This window comes from Mirounga angustirostris, unplaced genomic scaffold (genome assembly GCF_029215605.1).
Source record: "Mirounga angustirostris isolate CCGP_5_RB_7025 unplaced genomic scaffold, mMirAng1.0.hap1 SCAF_14, whole genome shotgun sequence".
Lineage (NCBI taxonomy): Eukaryota > Metazoa > Chordata > Mammalia > Carnivora > Phocidae > Mirounga > Mirounga angustirostris.
The window spans coordinates 89,102,869-89,125,218 of NW_026991722.1; the positions used below are offsets into that span (position 1 = coordinate 89,102,869).

The 22,350-nt window shown below is 55.9% G+C and overlaps 1 protein-coding gene across 7 annotated transcripts in view; it reads right to left on the bottom strand.

Moving 5' to 3' along the window:
- Positions 1-346: 346 nt before the first annotated feature.
- Positions 347-22,350, bottom strand: part of ZMAT5 (zinc finger matrin-type 5) — a 28,404-nt gene continuing 6,400 nt past the window's right edge. The window contains exons 2-7 of one of the 7 annotated variants that reach the window (XM_045887356.3): positions 15,032-15,184; positions 10,342-10,404; positions 8,887-8,967; positions 6,334-6,445; positions 1,623-1,751; positions 347-762 (exon numbers count right to left, since the gene is read on the bottom strand). In XM_045887356.3, the coding sequence (XP_045743312.1) occupies positions 633-762; positions 1,623-1,751; positions 6,334-6,445; positions 8,887-8,967; positions 10,342-10,404; positions 15,032-15,158 (642 nt within the window). In that variant the 5' untranslated portion in view covers positions 15,159-15,184 and the 3' untranslated portion in view covers positions 347-632. Of the gene's footprint in view, positions 763-1,622; positions 1,752-4,025; positions 4,163-5,717; positions 5,795-6,333; positions 6,446-8,886; positions 8,968-10,341; positions 10,405-15,031; positions 15,189-22,350 lie in introns of those variants that run through there. The other 6 variants (XM_045887360.3, XM_064578626.1, XM_064578627.1 and 3 more) reach the window with 6 other exon arrangements.

Here is a 22,350-nt window from a genome sequence, read left to right on the forward strand (position 1 = left end):
CTCCACTGTCCAGGCCAGAGACACAGCTGCCACTGTGCCCCGGCTGTGCCATCTCTCGTTCGGGGGGCAGCTCGGCACGGGCAGATGTGGGGACTGGGACAGCAGACTGAGTCCTCGAGCTCCTCTCCCAGATCTGGAGCCCCCTTTCACCTGGGTGGCCATCCCAGCCACATTGACGCACCCTCTGCCCAGCTGTGCCGAGCCTCTGCCGGCCCCCCCGGGAGAAGGGCAACAGCACTCCTCACCCAGCAGACGACCTCGTCTCAACGCCAGCCCCGCCCGTCCTCTGCCCAGGGGCCGAGGCGCGGAGCTGAGGGCGCCGGGCAAGGAGGAAGCCAGACCACTGTGGTGACAGACTTTCTTTATAAACATCCAGAAGGCAGTTTTCTCACCCATCTTCTCAGGATGTCCCATGAGGGCGGGAGGGTGGAGCTGCCTGGAGTAGAGCTAGGATCAGGGCTGCACCTGGTAGGGCGGTTCTGGCGCCTCCGTCCAGCCAGGCTGAGCCGACGGCTTCAGAAGCTCTCCAGGAGGCAGCAGGCGGGGGCCTCGGCGTCCCCAGTAAGAGCCGGTATCTTTACTGTGACTGACACGAAGGCTGACCAGATGGGGGTCAGGTGGGGATGAGGGGTTCAGCCCCACTGGACACTGGGCTGCAGGGGCCACCCCCCGGGTGGGGGTGCCCGCAGGGATGGAGGCAGCTCCTGGACTGGTGGCCAGCCTATGGGATACTGGAAGATGGTGGTTCTCATGGGTTCGGCCCTAGCGAGAAGGAGAAAGTCAGAGAATTAGAATGGGGCCCAGCACAGGCCCAGGCTGGGGCACCTCCCCCCCAGCTCCCCCTCTCCCCACCGCCCCAGCTACGGGAAAGGTCAGCTGCTCGCATGACCTTTCTGGAAGGCAGAGCCTCAAAAACATGCAGACCCTTTGAGCCAGCAACCTCACCTCTAGGAAGGAGCCCAAGTGAAACAGCAGGGTTGTGGGCAGAGACTGAGCTACAAGAAGCAGAAATAACCTGTGCCCACCTGTGGGACTGATTAAATACATATGCACGTCCACAGCAGAGAATGCTATGCAGCCCGCATAAAAGTGAAGGCAGACTTGTATGCACTGATAGGGAAAGGTGTCATGATGTACTGTGTGAGTAGAGAGAAAAAGCAGCTTATAAAATAATGTATATAGCATGATACTATTTTTGTTTAAAGATATATAACATATATAAATGCATAAAAAAAAACCCTGGAAGACACAGCAAAATGTTAACAGTGGTTCTATCTGCGTGGTGTAGTTATGGGTGATTTTTTTTTTACTTCTTTATACTTTTCAAGAAGTTTTACAGGCACGCAAGCCTTGGAAATCAGAAAAAAATACTGTCTAAAATTTTTTTAAAAGTCTCATTTCTCCTGCTACTCACTCTCCTTCCCCTGGAGGTCCAACCCCCCTGGAGATGCCACCTGGGTGCCCAGCCAGGGGCCACCCTGTCCTCAGGGAGCCAAGTGAGGTGCAGAGGCAGCTCCCCGCCCCCTGCCCCCCAGCGGCTCCATACTCCAATGCTTCTGGACTTAACCCCCACTCAGTCCGCTGCTCTGCCTCTCACAGACTATGAAGCACTTTGAACTCACCCAAGAGCTTGCGTCTCCCCTATGGGACTGGAGCTCTCACATGGAAGAGACCAGGGGTTAGGGGTGATGTCCATCTGTCCCCCAGGAGCCAGAGCCAGGCCTGGCGCAGGGAGGCCACTCAGTGAATGTCTGCTGGCGACAAGTAGCAACACTGAGTACTCTTACTGACTAGGCACTGCTCTGGGCCAGGCACCAAGGTCTAGAGAAACCTCAAGCATCTTCATATGAACCCCATTTATAGATGAGGCAACTGAGGTGCACAGAGTCAGTCATATGCCCAAGTGACAGAGTCTGGGACTGGGGATTAGGGGCTAACAGGCAATGTATACGTGGGCTCCAGACATTGCCCCCAATCCACAGGCCTAGCTTTTAGTGGAGGTGATACCCTGGCAGCTCCAGGCAGGCTGGGATCCAGTGGCCAACCCTCTGCTGAGAGGGAAAGTCCTGAGCCCTCTGAAAGGTTTGGAGAGGCCTCAGGCCTCCGAAGTGGAGGTGGTGGCTGGGGTCAGGAGCCCCGGGAGTTTGCCTCGCTGCCGCACCCACCAGCCTGCTCCTCTGGGGCCTGACCTGCTGGGGACAGCCCACTCGAGGGCTTCAGGCAGCCTCCTGTTACAAGAGGCCAGGGCAACCCCCTGCCTCGCTGTTTGCCGTCTGCTGAAGAGCGCACGAAGCAGCTCCCGACGTGATCTATGGCACTGGGGAGGCTTCATCAACTCCACCAGCTGCAGAGAAGGGTGGGAGTGGGGAAGGCTCCGCAGTTGCTGGAAGGGAGAGCCCCAGCTGCCAGCCAGCCCCGGGCTTCCTGCAGGGTTAAGGTGACTGCAATTCTCTGCAGAGAGAGGGTGTGATCCTGGTGAGACGCTTCCCGTGAGCCTCAGACCCTTCTCTAGAAGATGGAGCAGATTCCTCGGCAGCTGAGGCCTCCCCCCCGGATAAGGGTACCCCCTCCATGGGCTCAGACATGGACACATTCCCCAGGCCCCTGAGCTCATGAAGCACACCCCTCCCGCCTACACAGAGCACACAGGGACGCTGAGATGCACAAGACCGCTCCATGGCCTCCCTTGTGGCCTGTTGCCCACCCCCCGCCCCCTGCCCCTGGTGCAAGGACAGGAGCTGCTCTCTTTTGCATTTCCCCAGCCGTGGTTCTGATCCAAAGAAAAGTCTCAGGGAAGCGCCTGGGCTGGAACAGTAGCGCCAGTCCAGAGAGGGGTGCAAAAGGGGAGATTAAGAGGGATAAAGTCACAATCTGAAGAGCCAACAATGGAAAACAGGGACAAGCACTGGCCTTGCCGGGGGATTAGTCTGTGTGTCTGAGCTCTTGCCCTGTCTGCTCTGGGCAGATCCCTCAGGGTCAGTTGGCCGAGGAGGATGGCACAATGTGCCAGGCTGGGGCCTCACAGGGCCTTCATTTCCCCCTTTTATAAGGAGGGCTGGCCTGGTTCACCTTGAAGGCGTGGCTCAGCCCGCGGGGTTGGAGCCCTCGGGTCTGGGTGGCCCCACGTGGACTGGGCAGCCATCTGCCCCCCGTACCTCAGGGGAGGAAACAGAGACCCAGAGAAGAGCAGCCACCGCACTGGTCCCCACAAGGGGTCCACAGCACCAACACCCAGGGAATAGTCTTTCAGGCCAGGGACCCTGCACCCCCAAGTGCTCCCACGCAGTCAACATGGCCCAAGCCCGCGCCAAGCCCGAGTGACAACAATGTGAGCTCGGCGCCGTGAGGGGGGCGTCAGAGCTAAAGCTTGAAGAATGAGCCTGCCTTTGCCTGGCAGAGGTGGGGAGGTGGTTCCAGGCGGACAAAGTAGTGTATACGTGGTGCACAGAAATCAGAAATGCCCACCACATCCAAGAAGCTGCCAGTGTCCAGTGGGACTGACAGAGGCCAGATGGGAGAGGTGAGAAGAGGGACCACACGGGCTGGGGAGGTGGCAGGGAAGTTCCCTGGGGTCCGTCGAGCTGGGTTGCAGGGCCCAGAGCCACTGAGGTAGAGGAAGCCCAGAAGGGTTGACGCAGGGGTCGGGGCCGGCCAAGGCCAGGGAGTATTTTAGGAGCTGGCTGGGGCTGTTCTGTGGGGGATGGTCAGGAGGAGCAGAGGGGAAGTGGGAGGCAAGGAGGGGCTACTGTGGCCGCGGGGAAAACCGGGTGGGTAAAGGGCACAGAGGGAACGGTCTCTGCAGGGCTGCCTCCAGGGTAAGAGACTCAGGGAACAGGACAAAGCAGCCAGGGGGCTTGAATCCACCTCCCCTGACCCCGCAGGGGTGAGGCCACAGGTGGAGGGGCAGAGCCCATCAGCCGTGGGCTGCAGGATAAAGAGGTTATTTTTCATGAGACCGGCCCATAGGAGAGGGCTGAGGAAGACCGAAGCAGTGATGGTGAAAGTAATAATAAATGGTCACCTGCCTTCCAACAGCCTTTTCCTCAAGGCTGGACAGGCCTGCTCTGCCCCAGGAGCAATCCGTTCTGGCTCTGAGCCCTCAGGAGGTGGGTGGAAAGGTACACAGGTGCGGAGGACAAGTGGTCGTCCGGAAGGGGTCAGCCTGGGTGGCCAGGAGGTGAGGAGCACAAGGACAGGGCTGAGACTCCCCACAGCCTCGGGTGGTCCCCAGGTGCAGGCTGTGGCCCCGACACAGCTACCCCATCCCAGCAGCTTGCTGCTGCCTCCACCACTCCAGACCTTCAGCTGGATGGGGCCCTTGGAGACAGAGTGGCCTAGGGACTAGATCAAGCAGGGGCGTAAAAGCTCTCCCTCGAGCGCCAGCTCAGGGCTGCTGAAGATAGCAGGTGTGTGACCAGGACAGTCACAATCTCCTGGAGGGGTTGAGATTCCTCAGCCACAAACCAGGGGCACCAACCACTTAAATGCCCAGGGCCAAGGGCCAGGTGCACCACAGCACTAAACACCCGCGTACCCGATTACCAGGGGCTCACCACCGCCTACCTGAGATCTGGGCCTGTCATCCAGCCTCAGTTTCTCCACCTCATCCCCCAGTCCTCTGAGTCTCATGGCCACAAGCGTCCTGCCCTGGATAGCACTAGGACACATCTGTCCCTAGGTGGGGACTTCTGGTCACCCGTCTCTACCCACTCCTGCACTCAAGCCAGTCCAGGCACTGGGTCTTCCTGAGCCCTTGTGAAAAGCTCAGGAGGTGCCCAGGCTTTTGGTGCTCACTCCCAACAGAGGAACCACCAAGTCAGAGCAGGGAGGTGAGCAGGGAGCACAGCCGAGACCCATGGGTCGCCAGGCCCAAGCAGTGGGAGAGTGGGGAAGACCCTAGAGCTCCCTGGGCGCCTCCAACCAGCCCCAGCCCTCTGACACACCAGCTGATGGGGTCTGGGACATGGATCCTGGGACAAGTCCCAAAGGGGCACTCCCCTGACCAAAATCACAACCACCTCAGACAGGACCAGAAGGGATGGACATCAAACTCCAACATCTGTCTGTACTGTATTGTTTTAAGGTGAGGGGACAGAAACAACACAGATTTTTTAAAAAAGCTAAAAAACAACTAAAAGTTGAGGTGCCTGGGTAGCTCAGTCGGTTAAGTGTCTGTCTCTTGATTTTGGCTCAGGTCGTGATCTCAGGGTCGTGAGATTGAGCCCCACATTGGGCTCCGTGGTGGGTGCGGACCCTGCTTAAGATTCTCTCTCCCTCTCCCTCTGTCCCACCCCACCATACTTGCAACTCATGCTCTCTCCCTCTCTCTCCCCGTCTCAAACAAAACAAAACAAAACAAACCCAACAACAACTAAAGGTTAATTTTAAAATAGTTTAACAAAAAGCTCTCTTCACGGGGGCACAGAGAAGGCAAGAAGTTTAGCTCCCACCTCCTGGCAGAGCTCAGAGGCAAGGCCTCAACCTCAACTGTCCAACCAGGCTCCCTCGGCCCAGGCCAGCTTGTTGTCGCATGAGACCACACCACAGAGACAGTCGGGTCTGAAGCCCCATTGCAAGACAGGCAAAGCGAGGCAGCCCAGTGCAGGCAGCTTTACAAAGTCACAGGATGCTCATAAGCATGCCACCTTCCGCCCCTCTCCCTCCTTCAACACCTGGCGGAGGAGCCCAGGAGCCCTGGGACAGCCCGCAGGACACACCTGAGGGCCCCTGACCCAGGGTGCTCCACCCACTTCTGAGCATTTTGAGCGCCAGGCCTGGCAGCAGCTGGGCCAACCTGCTGGGGAGTGAGCTTGTCACATCTCTGAGCAATCCCAGCCCTGCCTCTTAGCCGTGTGCCCTTGGGCAAGTCACACCCTCCTGTGAGCCCTACCCCCTCTTCTGCAGGGTGGGTAACTGTGCCTATCTGTCAGGGCCCGAGAGGAGACAGTGCAGTGACCGGCGCACTGGGGCCTCAGGAACCACAATCAGGCCTCTCGCTCTGGCAATGGACTTGGTGATGTCCAGTCGAGTTGGCCTGGCCACCTGCCTCCCCTTCAGCCAGCACAGATGCCAATTAAGGGAGGAGCCACTAAGGCAGGAGGATGAGGCTCAGGAACAAGAACTTTTAAACGAGTGCCCCTCAGCCTCTGGCCAGAGCCTGGGGACCCAAGAGTCCCAATGTGGCTCCTCCCTCGAGGAGCTCTCTGTGGGGGCGTCCATGTCGGGTCCCTGCGCAGGGGCAGTTCATGGAGACTACTCAGCTTCCGGTGAGGGCAGGCTGGCTAGGGCACTCTCCTAGAGGGCACAAGAGACGGGGACCCACGGGGCCCGTACCTGCTGCTTGGAGCTGAGCTCAGCCGCTTGGCTCTCTTTTCCAACCAGTCTTCCAGATGGCCCTCAGGGAGCTCGACAACATCTAGTGGCCACTCCCTGGCCCGCCTCTCCTCTGTGGAGACAGGGAAACAGAGGCAAGTGAGGGATACATTCACCCCTGCCCGGACCCCACCCTCCCACAAAGCTGCCAGAACCTTCCTGGGGATGAGGGCACAAGCTGGGAGGCCAGGAGCAGAGCCTCAGGGCAGTCCTTACCACGCTGCTACCTTCCTAGGCCTGACCCTCTGGGCCTCACTCTGCTTCCTCATTAAGTGGAGATAAAACACTGGCTGCCTCCCAAGCTTTTTGCAGTTGGACACAGGATAAGGCATGTAGAGAGCCTGGTCCTCAGGAGGGGCCCAAACCTGGGGGCAGAGAGGCAATGTGGGCTGCAGACCAGGGCAGAGCAGGGTTTGGATCTTCACTTGGCCACTTGCCAGGTCTCTCTGACCCTGGGCAGGGGAAGGAGCCTCAGCTTTCCTTTCCTTCCCTCCCTCAGCTTCCCTCCCTCCCTCTCTCCCTCCCTCCCTCCCTTCCATCCTTCCTTCCGTCCTCCCTCCCTCCCGTCCTCCCTCCCTCCCTCCCACCCTTCTGCCTCAGCCTTCCTGGTTTTCCTTTCCTTTCCGTTCCGTTCCCTTCCCTTTCACCTTCCCTTCCCTTCCCTTTCCTTCCTTCCTTTTTAAATTTTATTTATTTGCCAGAGAGAGAGAGAGAGAGAGCACAAGCAGGGGGAGCGGCAGGCAGAAGGAGAAGCAGGCTCCCTGCTGAGCAGAGAGACCAACCCGGGGCTGAATCCCAGGAAGCCGGGATCACAACCCGAGATGAAGGCAGACACCCAACCAACTGAGCCATCTAGGCGCCCCATCCTGGTTTTTCATTTCATAAGTTGTCCTGTAAGAACCTTTGCTCACTTAAAAGTGAGCCAACAGTTCAAACCAGCTGGGTGTGAGATGGGTCAGAGTCTCCGGGAGGACTTGGGATAGGGCCTGGGGCCAGAGGAAAACAATCATACCTGGGGACCAACAAGCGGGCCAGGGCTTGGGCTTAGCACTGCATACATTTCATCCCACTTCACCTTTACAAGTGGTCAGGTTCAACGCATTAGGACACTGCCTCCAAGAGGTTTTGCCATGTGCCAAGGTCACAGGGGATGTGGCAGAACCAGGACTATCAGAGCTGCCACCGGGGCAGGGGTGGGGCGGCACACCTCTGCTTCCAGCCCCCTCGGGCTTCTCCCATCCTTGTCTCCACCAGGCACCGTCTCCAGCTGCAGGCCAACTGGCCTAGGCTCTTCCGGCCATGGACCAGCTGTTCCCCGAGAGTCCCCGGCCAGTGAAGGGCTGGAGAAGCCACCACTGCCAGGATCCGCTGGCGAGGCCTGTGGGGCCTCACTTCTGCCCTGGGAGAGCTCCTGGAAACCCTGTGTCTGTGCTAGGGCCATCGGCTGCCAGAGCAGGGCATGGCCCGAAGGCTATGACGGGTCGGAGGGGGGTGAGGCCCACTGGGGGATGAGGGCAAAGGCCACGCTGCCCCGGACACTCACTGGCTGCCCTGAGGCCACCCGGACAGAGGGAAGAGTGGCAGCAGCACCCTGGGAGGCCAGAACTGGCCTCTCACCTGCTGGGGGTTCCTGTGAGGCCCTTCCACCCTAGGCTAGCTTGAGTTTCTCCAGCTGTTCCATGAGGGGTTTCATGAGAAGATTGACTAAGACCATCGAAGTGGAAATGTCCTTGTTCTCTAACTGGAGAAATGGGAAGTGAATTTCCCACAAGCAGACGTGGCAGTTTCCAGGGGGAGCTAACCTGGTTCTTCCTTGGAATTACTAGGCCTGAGAGTTCTGAGGGCAGGGAAGGTGTCCTCTTCATCCCTTTGTCCCCAGAATGCAGTAGGGGATCTGCCTGGTGCCGAGTAAGGGCTCGAGATAGATGTTGCCTGATGGAGGGAAGGAGGAAGGCTATGCATGAATGAGCACCCAGCAGGGCACAGATGAGCCTGAGGCACACCCTTAAGGGCTCCTGGACAGGAAAGCCCCACATGTCACTTTAAACCCCACAGAGAGGACAGATGGGGGCTCCCCTGTTCCTTCTCCACTCATGCCTGCAGTGGATTGGAGGCATTCCTGACACACACCTCCATCACCTGGGGCAGCCCTCAGCTTATCCCCACAAGGTGGCCACAGAAGAGGAGGAGGGGGACGCCCGGGTGGCTCAGTTGGTTAAATATCTGTCTTCGGCTCAGGTCATGATCCCAGGATCCTGGGATCATAGAGTCCCACATCAGGCTCCTTCCTCAGCGGGGAACCTGCTTCTCCCTCTGCCTGCCGCTCCCCCTGCTCATGCTTGCCCTCCCCCTCCCTACGGCAAATAAATAAAATCTTTGAAAAAAAAAAAGAATCTATTAAAAAAAAAAGAGGAGGAGGTGGGGAGGCACAGGGCAGCTTTGCAGTCTTCATATCTGGCATTCCCCCCAGCAGCCCGCTTCACACCCCAACCCAGGGTCCCCGCCAAAACACACCCTCCACCTGGATGCTTAGCTCCTGGAGGTCTCTCTCTGACATGTGGGAAAATCTGCAGTTGGAGCCGAAGTCACACTGGCCTGCAACAGAAGGCAGGGAAGACAGAGTTACTCACTGCTTGGAAGAGCTCCCACCATGTGCTGAGGGGCACCCTGATGGGGGTGCAAGGCTTGAGTCTACAGAGTAACAACCCCACCCCCAAAGAAAAACTTGGAATCTCTCTGGCCCCACCCACACAAGTAGCCAGAGCAACCTGTCTGGTCCATTCTGCCCCGTTCACGACCCTGGGAAGCAAATCCTGAAGCCTTCCGTGATTGGGGTGCACAGGTCTCTGTAGGCTTGTCCACTGTCACCACTCCCTTAGCCCCAGGCCCTGTTCCCCAGCCTCAACAAACCACAGGGGGCTCCCTGAAAGGGTCATGCTTCCTCTCTCCAATCCAGGCCATTGCACCTGCTGTGGCCTCTGCCTGGTGCCCACCTGTCCATTCGGCTTGCATGAGCCACTGGACTGCTCCCCAGAAAGGTTTCAATGGTAGCTTCCTCAAGGAGGCACCAAAGCCAGGGGTAGCTTTCTGAATCTCAACTGGGGAGACCAAGCTTTGTCTCAAAATAACGGGAGACTGAAGGTATCCAAAGCCAGCAGAACCTACCAGTGGTGTTTTCACTCCAAGTGAAGTCTGTCGGGGAAGCCCCTGACCTGCAGGCCTGGTGACCATTCTAGGGGCAGCACCGTCTCCTGAGGGGAGTGTAGCCATTCATCTGGCTTCCTTAGGCCAACAGCACTACCTCTCCCCAGAGCCAAGCTCTCTTACATACCATGGTAATCACCATGGTTCTCCTCTTTGCCTTGGCCACTAGGAAGCTCAGGGCCAAACCCCTAGAGAGTATACAGGAACTCAAAGCAAGCATGGAGGAAACGAATCATTCCCCTGGCTTTGTCTTATTTTTCCTACCCTTATTTTCATCTGCTCTTAGTTCCTTCACTTACTGAGGTTTTTATCTGTTTGAACCTATATGCACCTTTATTTCGTGGGTATTGAGTAGTCAAATCAACACTTAGCATCCTTGGTTCTAATTCTGAAGTTTCTCGTCAAGCCTGTTACCGTCTCCAGCCCTGCCTGCTGGGATGGGCTCCCAGGCTAACCTAATCAGCCAGTCGATCACACCCATCAGTGTCTCCTAGATTTACTTGCAATCTCCTAGTGCTGGCTTGTTCTGGGTGGGCCAATAAAATCACATTCTAGGTCGGGAGAGCTGAGGAACCAGGCCCTGGAAGTCAGTCCCAAGGCACAACCCTTGGGAAGGCCCCAACTGACCACTTGGCTGATGCACCAAGACCACAAAGTGGGCTTCAGATGGTGGCTGGGGTAGGGGAGAGGCTCTGCAGAGGTCCGAGCAGGCCAGATGGGGCATGCTGGTCCCTAGGGGGAACTAAACTCAGTAGAACACATTACCTGTCAGTAGAAACTTCCTGCACGGCCTCTTGTTCTGTTCATCTAGCAAGATGGCAGCTGCATCTGCAAGAAGAGCGAGGGTCCGGGTTCAGACTTCGGCTGCATACAGGCACCTCCTATCCCCGAGATCAGGAAAGGAAAGAGTTCCCATCCACAGAGGAGTGTAGGAGGGGATGACCACAGGTGAGGACGCTCGGCAGAAGCATCTGAGCTTCAGGTGACCTCAACCCTTTCCTCCCCACCCGGACCTAGCCAAAGGCAAGAACCAAGTTTTAGGTTTGAGGTTCTTGGCTCTGACCATGCAATGGAACCACCTGGGCAGTTTTGTTTTTTTTTTTTAAATCCTGGTATGGTAGACTTCTCCATACTGTCTTTGCAACTTCTGTGAATCTATAATTATTTCAAAATGGAAAGCTAAAAAAACCCTCCTGGTGCCCAGGAAGCCCACCAGTAAGTCTCAGGGCTCCGGCGTCGCTCCACGGCCAAGGCTGCTACGTGCTATCTGCTCCCTCCTTCCCCCTGCCAGCCGCCGGCCTCCGCAGGACTTCCCAGCTATCTTTCCGGAAAAGAAACCTTAACCCTGGCTTCCTCCGATTTTTCCGACCTTTATTTTCATCATATACTTATGGTTTAAGTTTGTGTGTTTCTTGGTAGGTAAGGAATCAATCAGCCAAAATCCATAAGACAGGAAGGTGCCCCGACTCAGAGGCCCTGACGTCGCCCTGGGGGCCTGGGCTGGTCACGTTCCCCATTGGTCCACTGCCTTTTCTGGAGGCTGCTGGAGTAGAGGAAAGACCACGGGTTTCAAAGTCCAGGTACACTTGACCCAGGCAAGCTGCTTCATCTCTCCAAGTCTCTGTTGCCCCATATGTAAAATGGGAGGAAAATTCTCCTCTGATAGGGCTGCTGTGCAAACTGAATAAGGTAATGGATGCAGAGCACTTGGCAGAGGTGCCCAGTGACCCCCAACCCTGAGGGCACATTAGAATTGCCAGGAAAGTGGGGCTGGGAGTGCTTTAGCATCACACTAACGTGAGGCCAGGGCTCCTCCGAACCCGTCGTGGATGCTCAACAAACGGTGGCAGTTCTTACTTTGTGTCCTCCTTACAAGCCCACCGCACAGCGCTAACATCCCCATTTTGCAGAGGGGAAAACTGAAGTTCAAACAGGGGAAAGGGCACATAGTCAGGAAGTGGCAGTGCCAGGCTTGAACCCTCGTGTGTGAGTCTAAAGCCCCTGCCCCTTCCCGTGTGGCTGTGGATCTCCTGGTGGCGGGGTAGGTGGCCAGCTCGGTGGCCGGCTCTGATGGGAATTTCTCCCTTCCTCCCTTCCCCAGGGCCAGGCAGCTGGTGGGAGTGGGTAGCTGTGGGCAGGAGTTGGTTATCAGAGGACTCACTCCGGGGGGGGTGACCTGGTGGATTGTGGGTGGGGCCAGCAGGGTAGGGGGTGTCCATCCATCAGCACTGGGCCTGTCAGACTCAGCCCGTCCAGCCAGTTCCACAGACCTTCCCAGGGAAGGTGGGCTGGTGGGGGCATGTGAACATTGCCAAGCCCCACCTCCACATCCCAGAGGTAGGACAGCTGAGACTAGGTGGGGATCTGAGCCTGAGTCCTAGCCAAGGCGCCCTGGCTGGAGCACTCAGTGTGGCAGAAGAGTTCCAGGCTGTCCAGCATCTGGCCGGTGGTTCTCAACCCTAGCCACATGGCAGAATTGCCAGGCAGCCTTTAAAATATAGGGATCCCCGGTCCCATCCTTCTCAGGTTCTGCTTTAATTCATCTGAGGGGGAGAGCATGAGAATTGTTAAAGGCTCTTCAGTGACTCTGAAGGGCACCCAGGACTGAGAACCCGAGTCCAGGGCCTGCACAAAGAAGGCATGCTCCTCCACCCAGCCAAGGCTCCTTGTGATCTGACCCCATTGGTCCTTCTTGCTTCATCTTGCAAAATTAACAGCTGCCCTGGTGCCTGGTGTTTGTTTGCTTGCTCATGTAGATATTCATCTAACAAACATTTACTGAGCATGTCCTGTGTGCCAGGCACCATGCCAGGATGAGGATTTAGTGGAGAGTAAGTCAGACCTGCTTCTCCCTTCCAGTCCAACAGTCACACTAAGCCATGTGGACATAAACAGGGGAACAGCTAGCATGCAGCCAAATGACCTTGCCCAGGGATTGGGGAGGGCAACCCTGAGACGCTTGGCCTGAGTTGAATTCTGAGATGGAACAGCTAGGCTGAGGGCATGGAGGACAGCAGGAAAGGCGTGCCCACAGAGGGGACAGTACCTGTAATGGCCAGAGTGGTTGGAGCTTGGAGGGCGAGGTGGGCAGGGCACGGAGACCTATACAAGACAGGGGTTCTGCCAAGAACACACTGTTATAACTGGGAGTGAGGTTGTCCAGGAGAGGGGCTCTGTTTTATTCATCTCTAAGTCTTCAGAGCCTGCCTGGGAGCCGAGGACATGCTAAGTGCTCACTGAGATAAAGGGCCTGAAGCCAATCCTTTTGTGGACCCATATAGTTCCTACTGAGTGAACCCTTACTGCCACACAGTCATCATGAATATACTGAGGCCCTGTCACATCTGCGGGAAGTGGATATTGTTGTTATGGCTGTTTTACACATGGCAGGATTAGGGCCACACTGTTCGTGAGTGACACCTTGGGACGGACAGCCACTCAGCCTAGCTCCAGACCTCATACTTGTCCCAGTCATGGCCGAAGCATGGTCAGCCCCTCTGGGGGTGAGGGGATTTGTCTAAGGCCATGAAGCTGGGAGCAAAGTGGTTATTGAGTCCTAGCCCAGGCTGGGGTGCCACATGCCTCCCCAAAGTCTGTGCTGTGCAGTTTGCTCAGGTAAGCTGGAGCCCCGAGGAAGCCTCTTAAAGTGGAAAGAGCTCATATGCCAGCTGTGGACCCCGGGTGAGTATCATCTACCACTCTGGATTTGGAAGTCACCACCTTTAAGTGGGGATGCCCGCCCACCCACCCTCCCTTGCAGAGCTGTTCTAAGGACTGAATGTGCCTGGGGATGTGAGGGGACACTAGGAATGCAGGGTCCCCACTGCATTCCCTTATGGTACCCACTCTTTCATCTTTCTTTAAGTAATACAATAGCCTCTGCCAACCAGCCCTCGACCCAAAGACCCACCTGTTCTCAGATGAGACTCTGGGCTGGGAGCAAACACCAAGGTAATCTTGAGGCCTGGCTCCTGCCAGATCACAGTCCCCACTGGATTTGGGGGGCAGGGAGCCTTTGCCTGACACCAGAGTCAGAGGCCTCCATGGCACCTAGGAGAGCCCTCTGCCACTGAATATCCCTCGGTCCCCGCTCCCAGCCCCTTGCGACCTCAGCCATGCCTGGCCTGCTGGGCAGCCTGGCCACCCTCCCTCTCCCAAGCCTCTGAGCCTCAGCTTCCTCCTCAGAAATGAGTCTGGGAGAGCTCTGAAAATACTGTGTCAAGGCCCCACCCCAAACCTGCCTCTGGGGATGGGGTCGAGTCACCAGCGTTTTTTATTTCAAGGTCTCTAGGTGATCCTAACCTGAAGGGTGGAGCTCTGCCTTAGAGAATTGCTGATGAAGCAAATGACAAACCACAAAAGGCTCCCGGCATGCAGCAGGCACTCCATAAAAGCCCATTCCCTTCTTGTGAATTCTGACTCTCAGACCAGGGAACTCTGTCTCCCCTTCTCCTCCCTTCTTGGCTGCTGAGACTCAGCTCCTTCCTTTTGCTCTGGGAATCCTGCTCCCCAACTCATGAAGCATCGGCCCTGCCCCAGCTCATTCTGGAAGCTTCGGGCCCACCCCCACCCCACCACCAAGCTCCCTCTCCATTTCATCGGCTCCTGGCTGGCCACCCCAACATCTCCCTCGCTGTTCTTCAGTGTCCACGTCTGATGGACAGCAGCAGCAGCTCCCCTGTAGTGAGCACCTCGAAGGTGCCAGGCTTGGTGCTTTGTGCTTATGGCCGGAGCTCATTTGCTTCGGAGGCACCTGCTCAGAGAAGCCTTCCCCTGGAAAAGCCCTCCATCTGGGAGCTCAATCATTCATCCGGCCAGCCAGTCATTCAACAGCCATTTACTGCACCCCACACTCACGCAGCAGGCAAGCATCACTGTCAAACATAGCTCTTGGCCACTGCCTTCAAAGGCTGCCCTCGGCCCTCACCCTGGGGACAAACTGCCCCCTTTACTGTGGCCTCCGCAGACTTACACAATCTGGCCCCAGCCCTGCCACGGCCTTCAGCCCATACCACCCTCCTCTCCTGCTGGGTCCAGCCACGCCTTCTCTCCTCTGCTCGGACGGCACCTGATGCTTTGTTCATGGCCGCCCGCTTCTGCATACCCTCTGCCCAGAATGCTGCCGCTGGCTTCTCCCTGTCTTTCCCACTGATGGCTCAAACATCATCTCCTTGGAAAAGCCTTCTTCCTGGCCACAGTATCCCCAGAGGCTGGCAGAATGGAGCCCTCCTCTCGGTCAAGATTCCTGGGGGACGGAGCTCACATTCCAGCCTGCCCCTTGGATGGCCCATCTGCCCTTAGGGATGCCCCAGTGGCCCCAGCCTTCCTCTCTTTGGCTCCTCCAAGAGCCCAGACCAAGCCCGTCGCTGGCCCATGGGTACTTCCTTGTCTGCCAATAAGAAAGACGGGCAAGCTGGCCTCCATTGGCCCAGCTGCCCAGCCAGCCAGCACGCACCTCGAAACATGTCATACCAGACCTTCTTGGCCTTGAGGTGCTGCAGCCCATTCAGGTGCTTCTTGCGGTTGTGGAGGTTGTCCTGGAAGGAGCGGCTGCAGTAGTCACAGAAGTAGTGCTTCCCCATGGCCGTCTAGCCGGTTGCTGCCCTGCCTGGGAAGCCCAAAGCACTCAGTCAAGAGTAGGCAGGACGCACCACCCGCCGAAGCCCGCAGTGATGGAGGGAACAGGAGGCAAGCTGAGGACCAAGCACAAGCTGACACCCCGCACCCCCCGGGTGGGACCTGTGTGACGTTCCTCGGGCACTCCCGGCTGCCCTAAAACTAAGGGAAGGGAGAAACGAATGGTTAACTGACAGAGATCACAGTCCTGCGGGACAGGAGTCTCCCTCAGTGTACAAATATCTTAGTGATGTACAAGGAAAAGACATTCTTATCAGTAGCCTAAATTTCAGAGACCCATAGACTCAATTTCCTGGAGTCCGAACATCATCCTCCCCTCCATAGTGATGTGAGAAACAAAGGCAGAAGGGAATGTAAATAAAATTAAACTTCTTTATAACCTGCAGCCCATTGACAAATACTTGAGATAGGCAGAGTATAACATTCCTTCTGGAAACTCCCAACTATCTTAACGTTAATGCCTTACCAGAGGGAAAAACAACCTTAGCTGGACAATAGCCAGGCCTCCAGTATCTTCTTTAGCATATGAAAGTCCTTTAGGACACCTCCCTTTTTCCTACGTCCCCCACCTCCCAGGTATATAATCAGCCATTCCTCACAACCCCGGTGCAGCAGCTCTTTCTGCCCACGGGGCCTGTCCCCATGCTTTAATAAGATCACCTCTTTTGCACCAAAGACATCTCAAGAATTCTTTCTTGTTCTTCAGCTCCAGACCTCACCTACATTCCGAAATGATATCAGGCAGCACAGCACCCCAAATGAACACTCCCTGGTGGCCAGTGTAAGGAAGGCTCTGGTTACACCCGCCTCATTTAAACCCCAGAACAGCCCGGAGGAACTACGTGGGCCAACGAATACGGCCTGAGAGGTCTCATTCCAGGGGGATCTTTTAACAATCCTGATGCCCAGCCTCCACCCCAGGGCTGGTAGACCACAGAACTTCAAAGGGTGAGACCCAGGCACCAGCATTTTTGTAAATCTCCCCAGGAAATTCTCCTATGCAGCCAGGCTGGAGAGCCATCACCTTACACCCTCTGGCCACGTCCCCACTTCCCCCCAGCCCCACTCCACCTCTGACCTCCTCTCTCCCCTTCTCTCCCATCTGGCCATATCAGCCCCATCTTTGCTCCTCACACCTGCCAGGCCCCCACCAGGCACCCGCCAGGCGCCTGACCACTTCTTGCATTTGCACCTGCTGACCCCTCTGCCTGGATGCTGTTCCTTGCCACCCCTGCTCACTTGATTCCTTCATCTTCACTCAATACTATCTCCTCAGTAATCTCCTGTGACAGCTTTATTTAAAATTGCAGAACACTCTACTTAGCTTCCCCCATTCCCTGCTTCATTTTTATCACCTTTGAAATAATAAGGTACTTGTTACGTTTATTACCTTTTTGTCCCAACAGGAATATAAATCCACGAGGGCAGGGATATTTTTGTTTTGTTTACTGCTGAAGCCCCACTACTCCAAGTGGCACACGGTACAGAGTAGGCAACCAATATTTGTTGAGTAAATGATTAATTCCCATTTTCCTTATGGGACAACTGAGGTTCAGAGAAAGGAAGTGATTTGCCCAAGGTCACACAGCTGGACAGCAGAACACAAAACCCAGATGCCCTAAAAATCCCACTGCTGGGTGTCCTCTCTTCCAGAGCCAGCTCAAAGCTTACAGAAGCCTGAAGACTCAGGCAGAAATGCAAACAGTTTTGCCAGGAGATTAGCTAAACTCTTAGATGGCAGGTCCCCACCAAGCAGAGAGGGAAATGAAAATGTTTCAGGGTCTTAAGACCCTTAAGACCCCTCAGCCATGGTGACCCACAGCTGCCACACCTGACCCAGGAGATCTCCAGCCACAGGCAGGGGGTAATTCTGAGTGTCAGGGCCAGCCCTTGGGTCCCCCAGTTTGCTGACATAAGACCAGAGGATGAATGGGTCCACTCTGGGCTGTCAAGTGGGATCTGCAAAGGCTGAGCCCAGACTAGCTCCTCACCCTTCGGGTCCTATAGTCTGCTCCCTCATTTCCCAGTGCAGGTTCCTGGGGCCCAGAAGAGGAAGGAAAGTGACTTCCCTAAGCAACCCAGGCTAGCAGCAAAAGCGCGACTCCCAGGACTTGGCAAATTAAAGATACGGCCGGGACCTGACCACAGGGCAGACAGATGGGGGACTGCATCTTGGGAAGAAGAGAATGGGGAGAGAGACAGAGAAAAACAAGCCCCCTGGACAGTCCAGGTAGCCAGGTGGGTCGATAGAGAAGGCTGTTCCCGTGGCAGACAGAGACAGCAGCCACTAAGTCAAGGGCAGTAATGGGATCAGGAACAGACAGTCATTCAAAATGAAAACGTATAAAACCTCTCTTCTCCTATTACTGCTGAGAAACCGCATCCCAGACACATGGACTTGATATATTAAATTTGGCAGCTCTAATACACCCCGTCTTGCCAATAAACTTATAGGAATTGGATTGAAATTGTAAGAGATGAACGTTTAACGGCCGAGTGCTTAACCAAGCCATTCACGAAGCCTCAAGCTCTGAAGAGCTGCTGGCTCTGGAGCATCGTGGGGAGGGGAGGGTGTCCCTCTGGGGAGGCAGAGATGGAGCGGTGGCTCTGCGGCAGGCTTAGCTGGACAACACCACACAGGACACTGGGCAGCCGGCCGTGTGACCTTGGACCTCTCTAGGCCTTTCCGTTCAGGAAGGTGAGACAGTGGGTCTGACAGGTTAGCTGACTGCCTGAGGAGCAATGAACAGAAGTTTGCTAATCCAAATGAATTGCTAATGAAAGAGTAATGGAAATACAAATGACACTAATAATGTCCAGCATTTAGCAAGTGCTCAATAAATGTTACCTACTGTTTGATTTACTGAGCACCTACTATGTGCTGGCACTAGGCTAAAAGCTTTATAATGCATCATCTCATGTAATCCTCAGGACAACCTGTGAGGTGGGACCTACTCCACTTTTCCAGATGAGGGCACTGAGGCGCCAAGAAGCAAAGTGCCTTAGCCAAGGTCGTGGTGCTGGAAAGCAGCCAAGCTGGGTTCAGAATCCAGGCAGGGCGGCTCTATAGAGAGTCCACGCTCCTAATCACTTAGAAAAGTCTCCTCGCAGCAAATCATACTGCTGACAGCTCTCCTTTTTCATCACTCACTACACCCTGGGGACCACGTGGCCCGTTTAAAACCCAAGAGGTATGTATTATAATCCCATTTGCGAAGGAGAAGACTGAGGCTCAGAGAAGTGCTGTGGGGTGCCCCGGGTCACACTTCCAGGGAAGGCAGAACAGGTCTTACGGTGCCTGCACTTGCATCTGCTGGGAAAGCCTCCATGAAGTCAAATGATGAGCCCCTCAGCAGTGGACTCCGTGTGTGTGTGTTTCCTCTTCTCTCTCACATGCACAAACCGCAGAGGACAAACCAGCCTCAGCGGAGAGGCGCCCACCCACGCCTTCCTTCCTCTGCCCACCCTGCATCTGGCACAGGGGTGGAGCTCAGCTGTCCAGGGAGGGCCAGTGCACCCCACACTCTAGTCCCAGCTCTGCTAGGCGAGGCTGTGGATCCGTCACGTGCCCACTCGAGGCCTCAGTCTCCCCACGTGTGAAGGGGGAGGCAGGCAGCTAGACCAGGTGATCTCTAAGGGCCTCTGCAGACAGCCAGGTTTAAATCCAGGTGCGACTGCTTTCTAATTCTGTGATGGTGGGCAGTTAATTAACTTCTGGCTTCAGTTTCCTCCTATAAAAACTGGGACAGTAACAGTGCCCACCTCAGGGATTGTTCTGAGAATCAGATCATCTACACACACACTTAACTCAGCAGAGCCTGGCCCCCAGGAGCCCCTCAAGAAACAACAGTCAGCATCACCATCATTATTATTGGTCTCCAAAAGGCCCATATTTCAGAAAACTGAGGCTCAGAACAAGGAACAGGACGTCAGTGTCCAAGTGACAACTGGGGGCAGCTAGTCCATATGACAGATGAGGAAAGGTGAGGCCAGGAGAGGGGAAGTGAGTTGCCCAAAGTACACAGCACAAGGCAGAAGTGGGACTGGAACTTTAGCCTTTACGGTGGGCCCAGATGCCTGCCCTGAACAGCAGCTCCGCAGAGCCCATATGGCCCAGGGATGGTGTCAAGGGGAGCAGACGAGCTCCAGGGCAGCCTGGGCGTCCCACCGCCCAGCAGGCCTGTCCCCAGGGAGGCAGAGGTCCTGGGCAGGAGCTGGGCTTCAGCAAGGTGACCTCACCCAGGCAGCTGTGAACTTCTAGCGCTCCTGACCCAACTGCCCCCCTCTCTAGGGCCTTAGCACACATTAGGAAAAGGTGCGGGTGCAGAATCCTCCGGACAGATACAGTGCCCTGCCAGAGCATATTTGGCAATCTGGCAAGCAGAGCGTATTTCACTCCGACTCACACCTCAGTCAGGTGTCTTTGCACAAGGCACAGCCTGCACCATGGCACCTGGCAGCCCTGAGTGGGAGGTCAGGGAAGGGGGGTGGAGACAGCTGGACATCTCCGATGGTGCCCAGACACCAGCATGGGGTGCTGACTAAGCTGGCCCGTGATTCATCCTCACCCTCTGAGGCTGGTGTGCTCAGCAGCGAACAAAGCCCCATCTGCAATACAAAACCATCCAGCCCCACTCCCTTGATGGGAACGCAGACAGCGCCACCCGCCCACTCTCAGGGACCAGGTCCCCGTTTGCAACAGCGGCTGCTGGCTCCCTGGGGCTTCACCAGGTGACAAGGGGGCTCCTTGTGGCCAAAGGGCAGCAGGCGAGGCTAGGGGGACAACCCTCTGGGGTCACACAGGTGTGGGTTTGAATCCCAGCTCTGCCACTTATCAGCTAGGTGACCCCTAGAAAGTTCATCTTCCTGCGTGTGTCCTTAGCTATAAACTAGGGATCCCCACGGCTACTGTGGATTGACCAAGGCAGTAGTATATTAGGATGCCTACCACATAGTTAGAGCTCTGAGAATGGAGGCTGTAACTGCTGGTACTGTGCCCATCCAGGCGGCTCACCCCCCGCCCTCCCGGTGAGCCTGCCCTGACCACTGGATTTAAGAGTGGCAGCCACAGGCACTTCCGCCCCTCTTACAACCTGCTGCTTTACTGTCATGTGTGTCTGCCTCCCCAGTAGAATGCAGACTCCCTGAGGGCGGAAAGTTCTGTCCGTCCTGCTGCACCCCAGTACCAGGAACGGGACCTCGCACACGCAGGTGCCTACGGAAGGAGCTGCTGCAGAACCCGAGGCCTCTCGCCCTCTGCTCACCTATAGCTCCCAGACCCTCTGCTCCTCAAGTTTGGATCTAGGGACCAGGACGAGGATGGACAGAGAAGAAAGACACATAAGGCCCTAAAGACGGGTCTCTCGCTGCCACCACCGCGCTCCCCGCAGGACTCCAGTCTCCAGCAGAGCCCTGCTCTACTGATTAACCCACACCCAGCCATCCCGTGGCACCTGACCTCAGTCTTCCGGGCTCAAGGAAAAACTTACCTACTAGTTGAGACACTGTGGGGTGGAGGAGGAAGAATAGAGAATGGGGGTGGGATGGGGTAAGGGAAGATAGCATCGGATTCCTTCGTGCTAGGCATCTGGCTTCCATTCCCTTATTTAATCCTCACAGAGACCCTCTGAGTAGGTGTCAAGGTGTCCGTTTCACAGATGAGGATATGGGTTCAGAAATACTCCTAATTTGCTCAAAGCCAAGACTGAGAGAGACACTGATGATAGTAATGTCTCATCAGCCTGAGTGCTGCTGGTGGGCCCGTGGCGTGGAGGACCCCCACGCACCCTCCTGGAGAGACCTGACCATGACACCAAGGCGCCGAGAGCCAGCACCGCCCCTGGGGTCTGGGTGAGCCCTGAACCCTTCCTCTTCCCGTCGCACTGTTCTGCTGTGACGCTGTCGTGGGGCAGATGTTTGTGCTTCACTGACAGTCTTGGTTCCTTTCATTGTGTGTGTCTCAGGTACAGAGCTGTCTTTGGCACAAGGCTAAAATAAGCCAACAGCTCGGCCATGGCCAAGGGCTGGGATGTGCACCATAATAATTATCTAGACCTCGTGCTCACCACATGCTGCCCTCAAGCTCACCTGTCATTTCTTCTAATTATGGCACCGCCAGACCCCGGGTAAACAGTAAACAGCAGCCAGAGGACGGCTTTATTGCACACCCACTAGGAGCTCAGCAATGTCCCAGTGCCACATATGCCTGCCGTCTGGAGTTGATGGCATCAGAACTGCCTCGGGGGCCAGGGAGGGGGGGCTGCAGGCTACGCACTCAGAGCCCAACTCCGACAGAAGTGCCAGGAAGATCCAGATGTCTTCCCTGATAGGAGCCCCATTATGTTAGGGGTCTCCCTCAGACACCTGAGTGCTTGGTAGCGACCACACACCTCTCTCATCCTGACCTTGTTTATGTGTTCCCCCCCTTGGGGTAAGGCACATATATCATCATACTCCTGGCACTGTAAGGCAGTGGGGGGGGCCCCGCCCACAGCAACTCCTAACTTGGCAGGGCTGGGCCGGGGCCAGGATCTAAGGAAAATGAGGCACAGTCCACAGACCACACTCAGAGAAATGCTGGTCTAACGTAGATGAGGGACTGAAGAACAGAGAGGGTGAGAACTTACCCAAAGTCACACAGACTACCCAAGCCAATCCTTACTCTAATCATTCAACTCAGTTCTGAATCTCATTCCTGCCATTTCTAGGTTGTGAAACTCTCAGCAAACTACTCACCCTCTGGGGGTGCCTGGGTGGCTCAGTCATTAAGCGTCTGCCTTCGACTCGGGTCGTGATCCCAGGGTCCCGGGATCGAGCCCCGCATCGGGCTCCCTGCTCAGCGGGAAGCCTGCTTCTCCCTCTCCCTCTCCCCCTGCTTGTATTCCCTCTCTTGCTGTGTCTCTCTCTGTCAAATAAATAAATAAAATCTTAAAAAAAAAAAAAATCATGGATACTAGGGTGTTTAGCAGAGTGCCTGGCATGCCAATGGCGCTCAATACATACCTGTGGATGCGGCAGCCAGCCTTGCGGCCCCCACTTTCTGGGGTTTGTGTTTTGTGTTGTCTGCTCCCCAACCATATCAGGACTGGCCCGTATACTAAGAGACATGATGGTATGTCACTTCTAAAATCAAGTGAT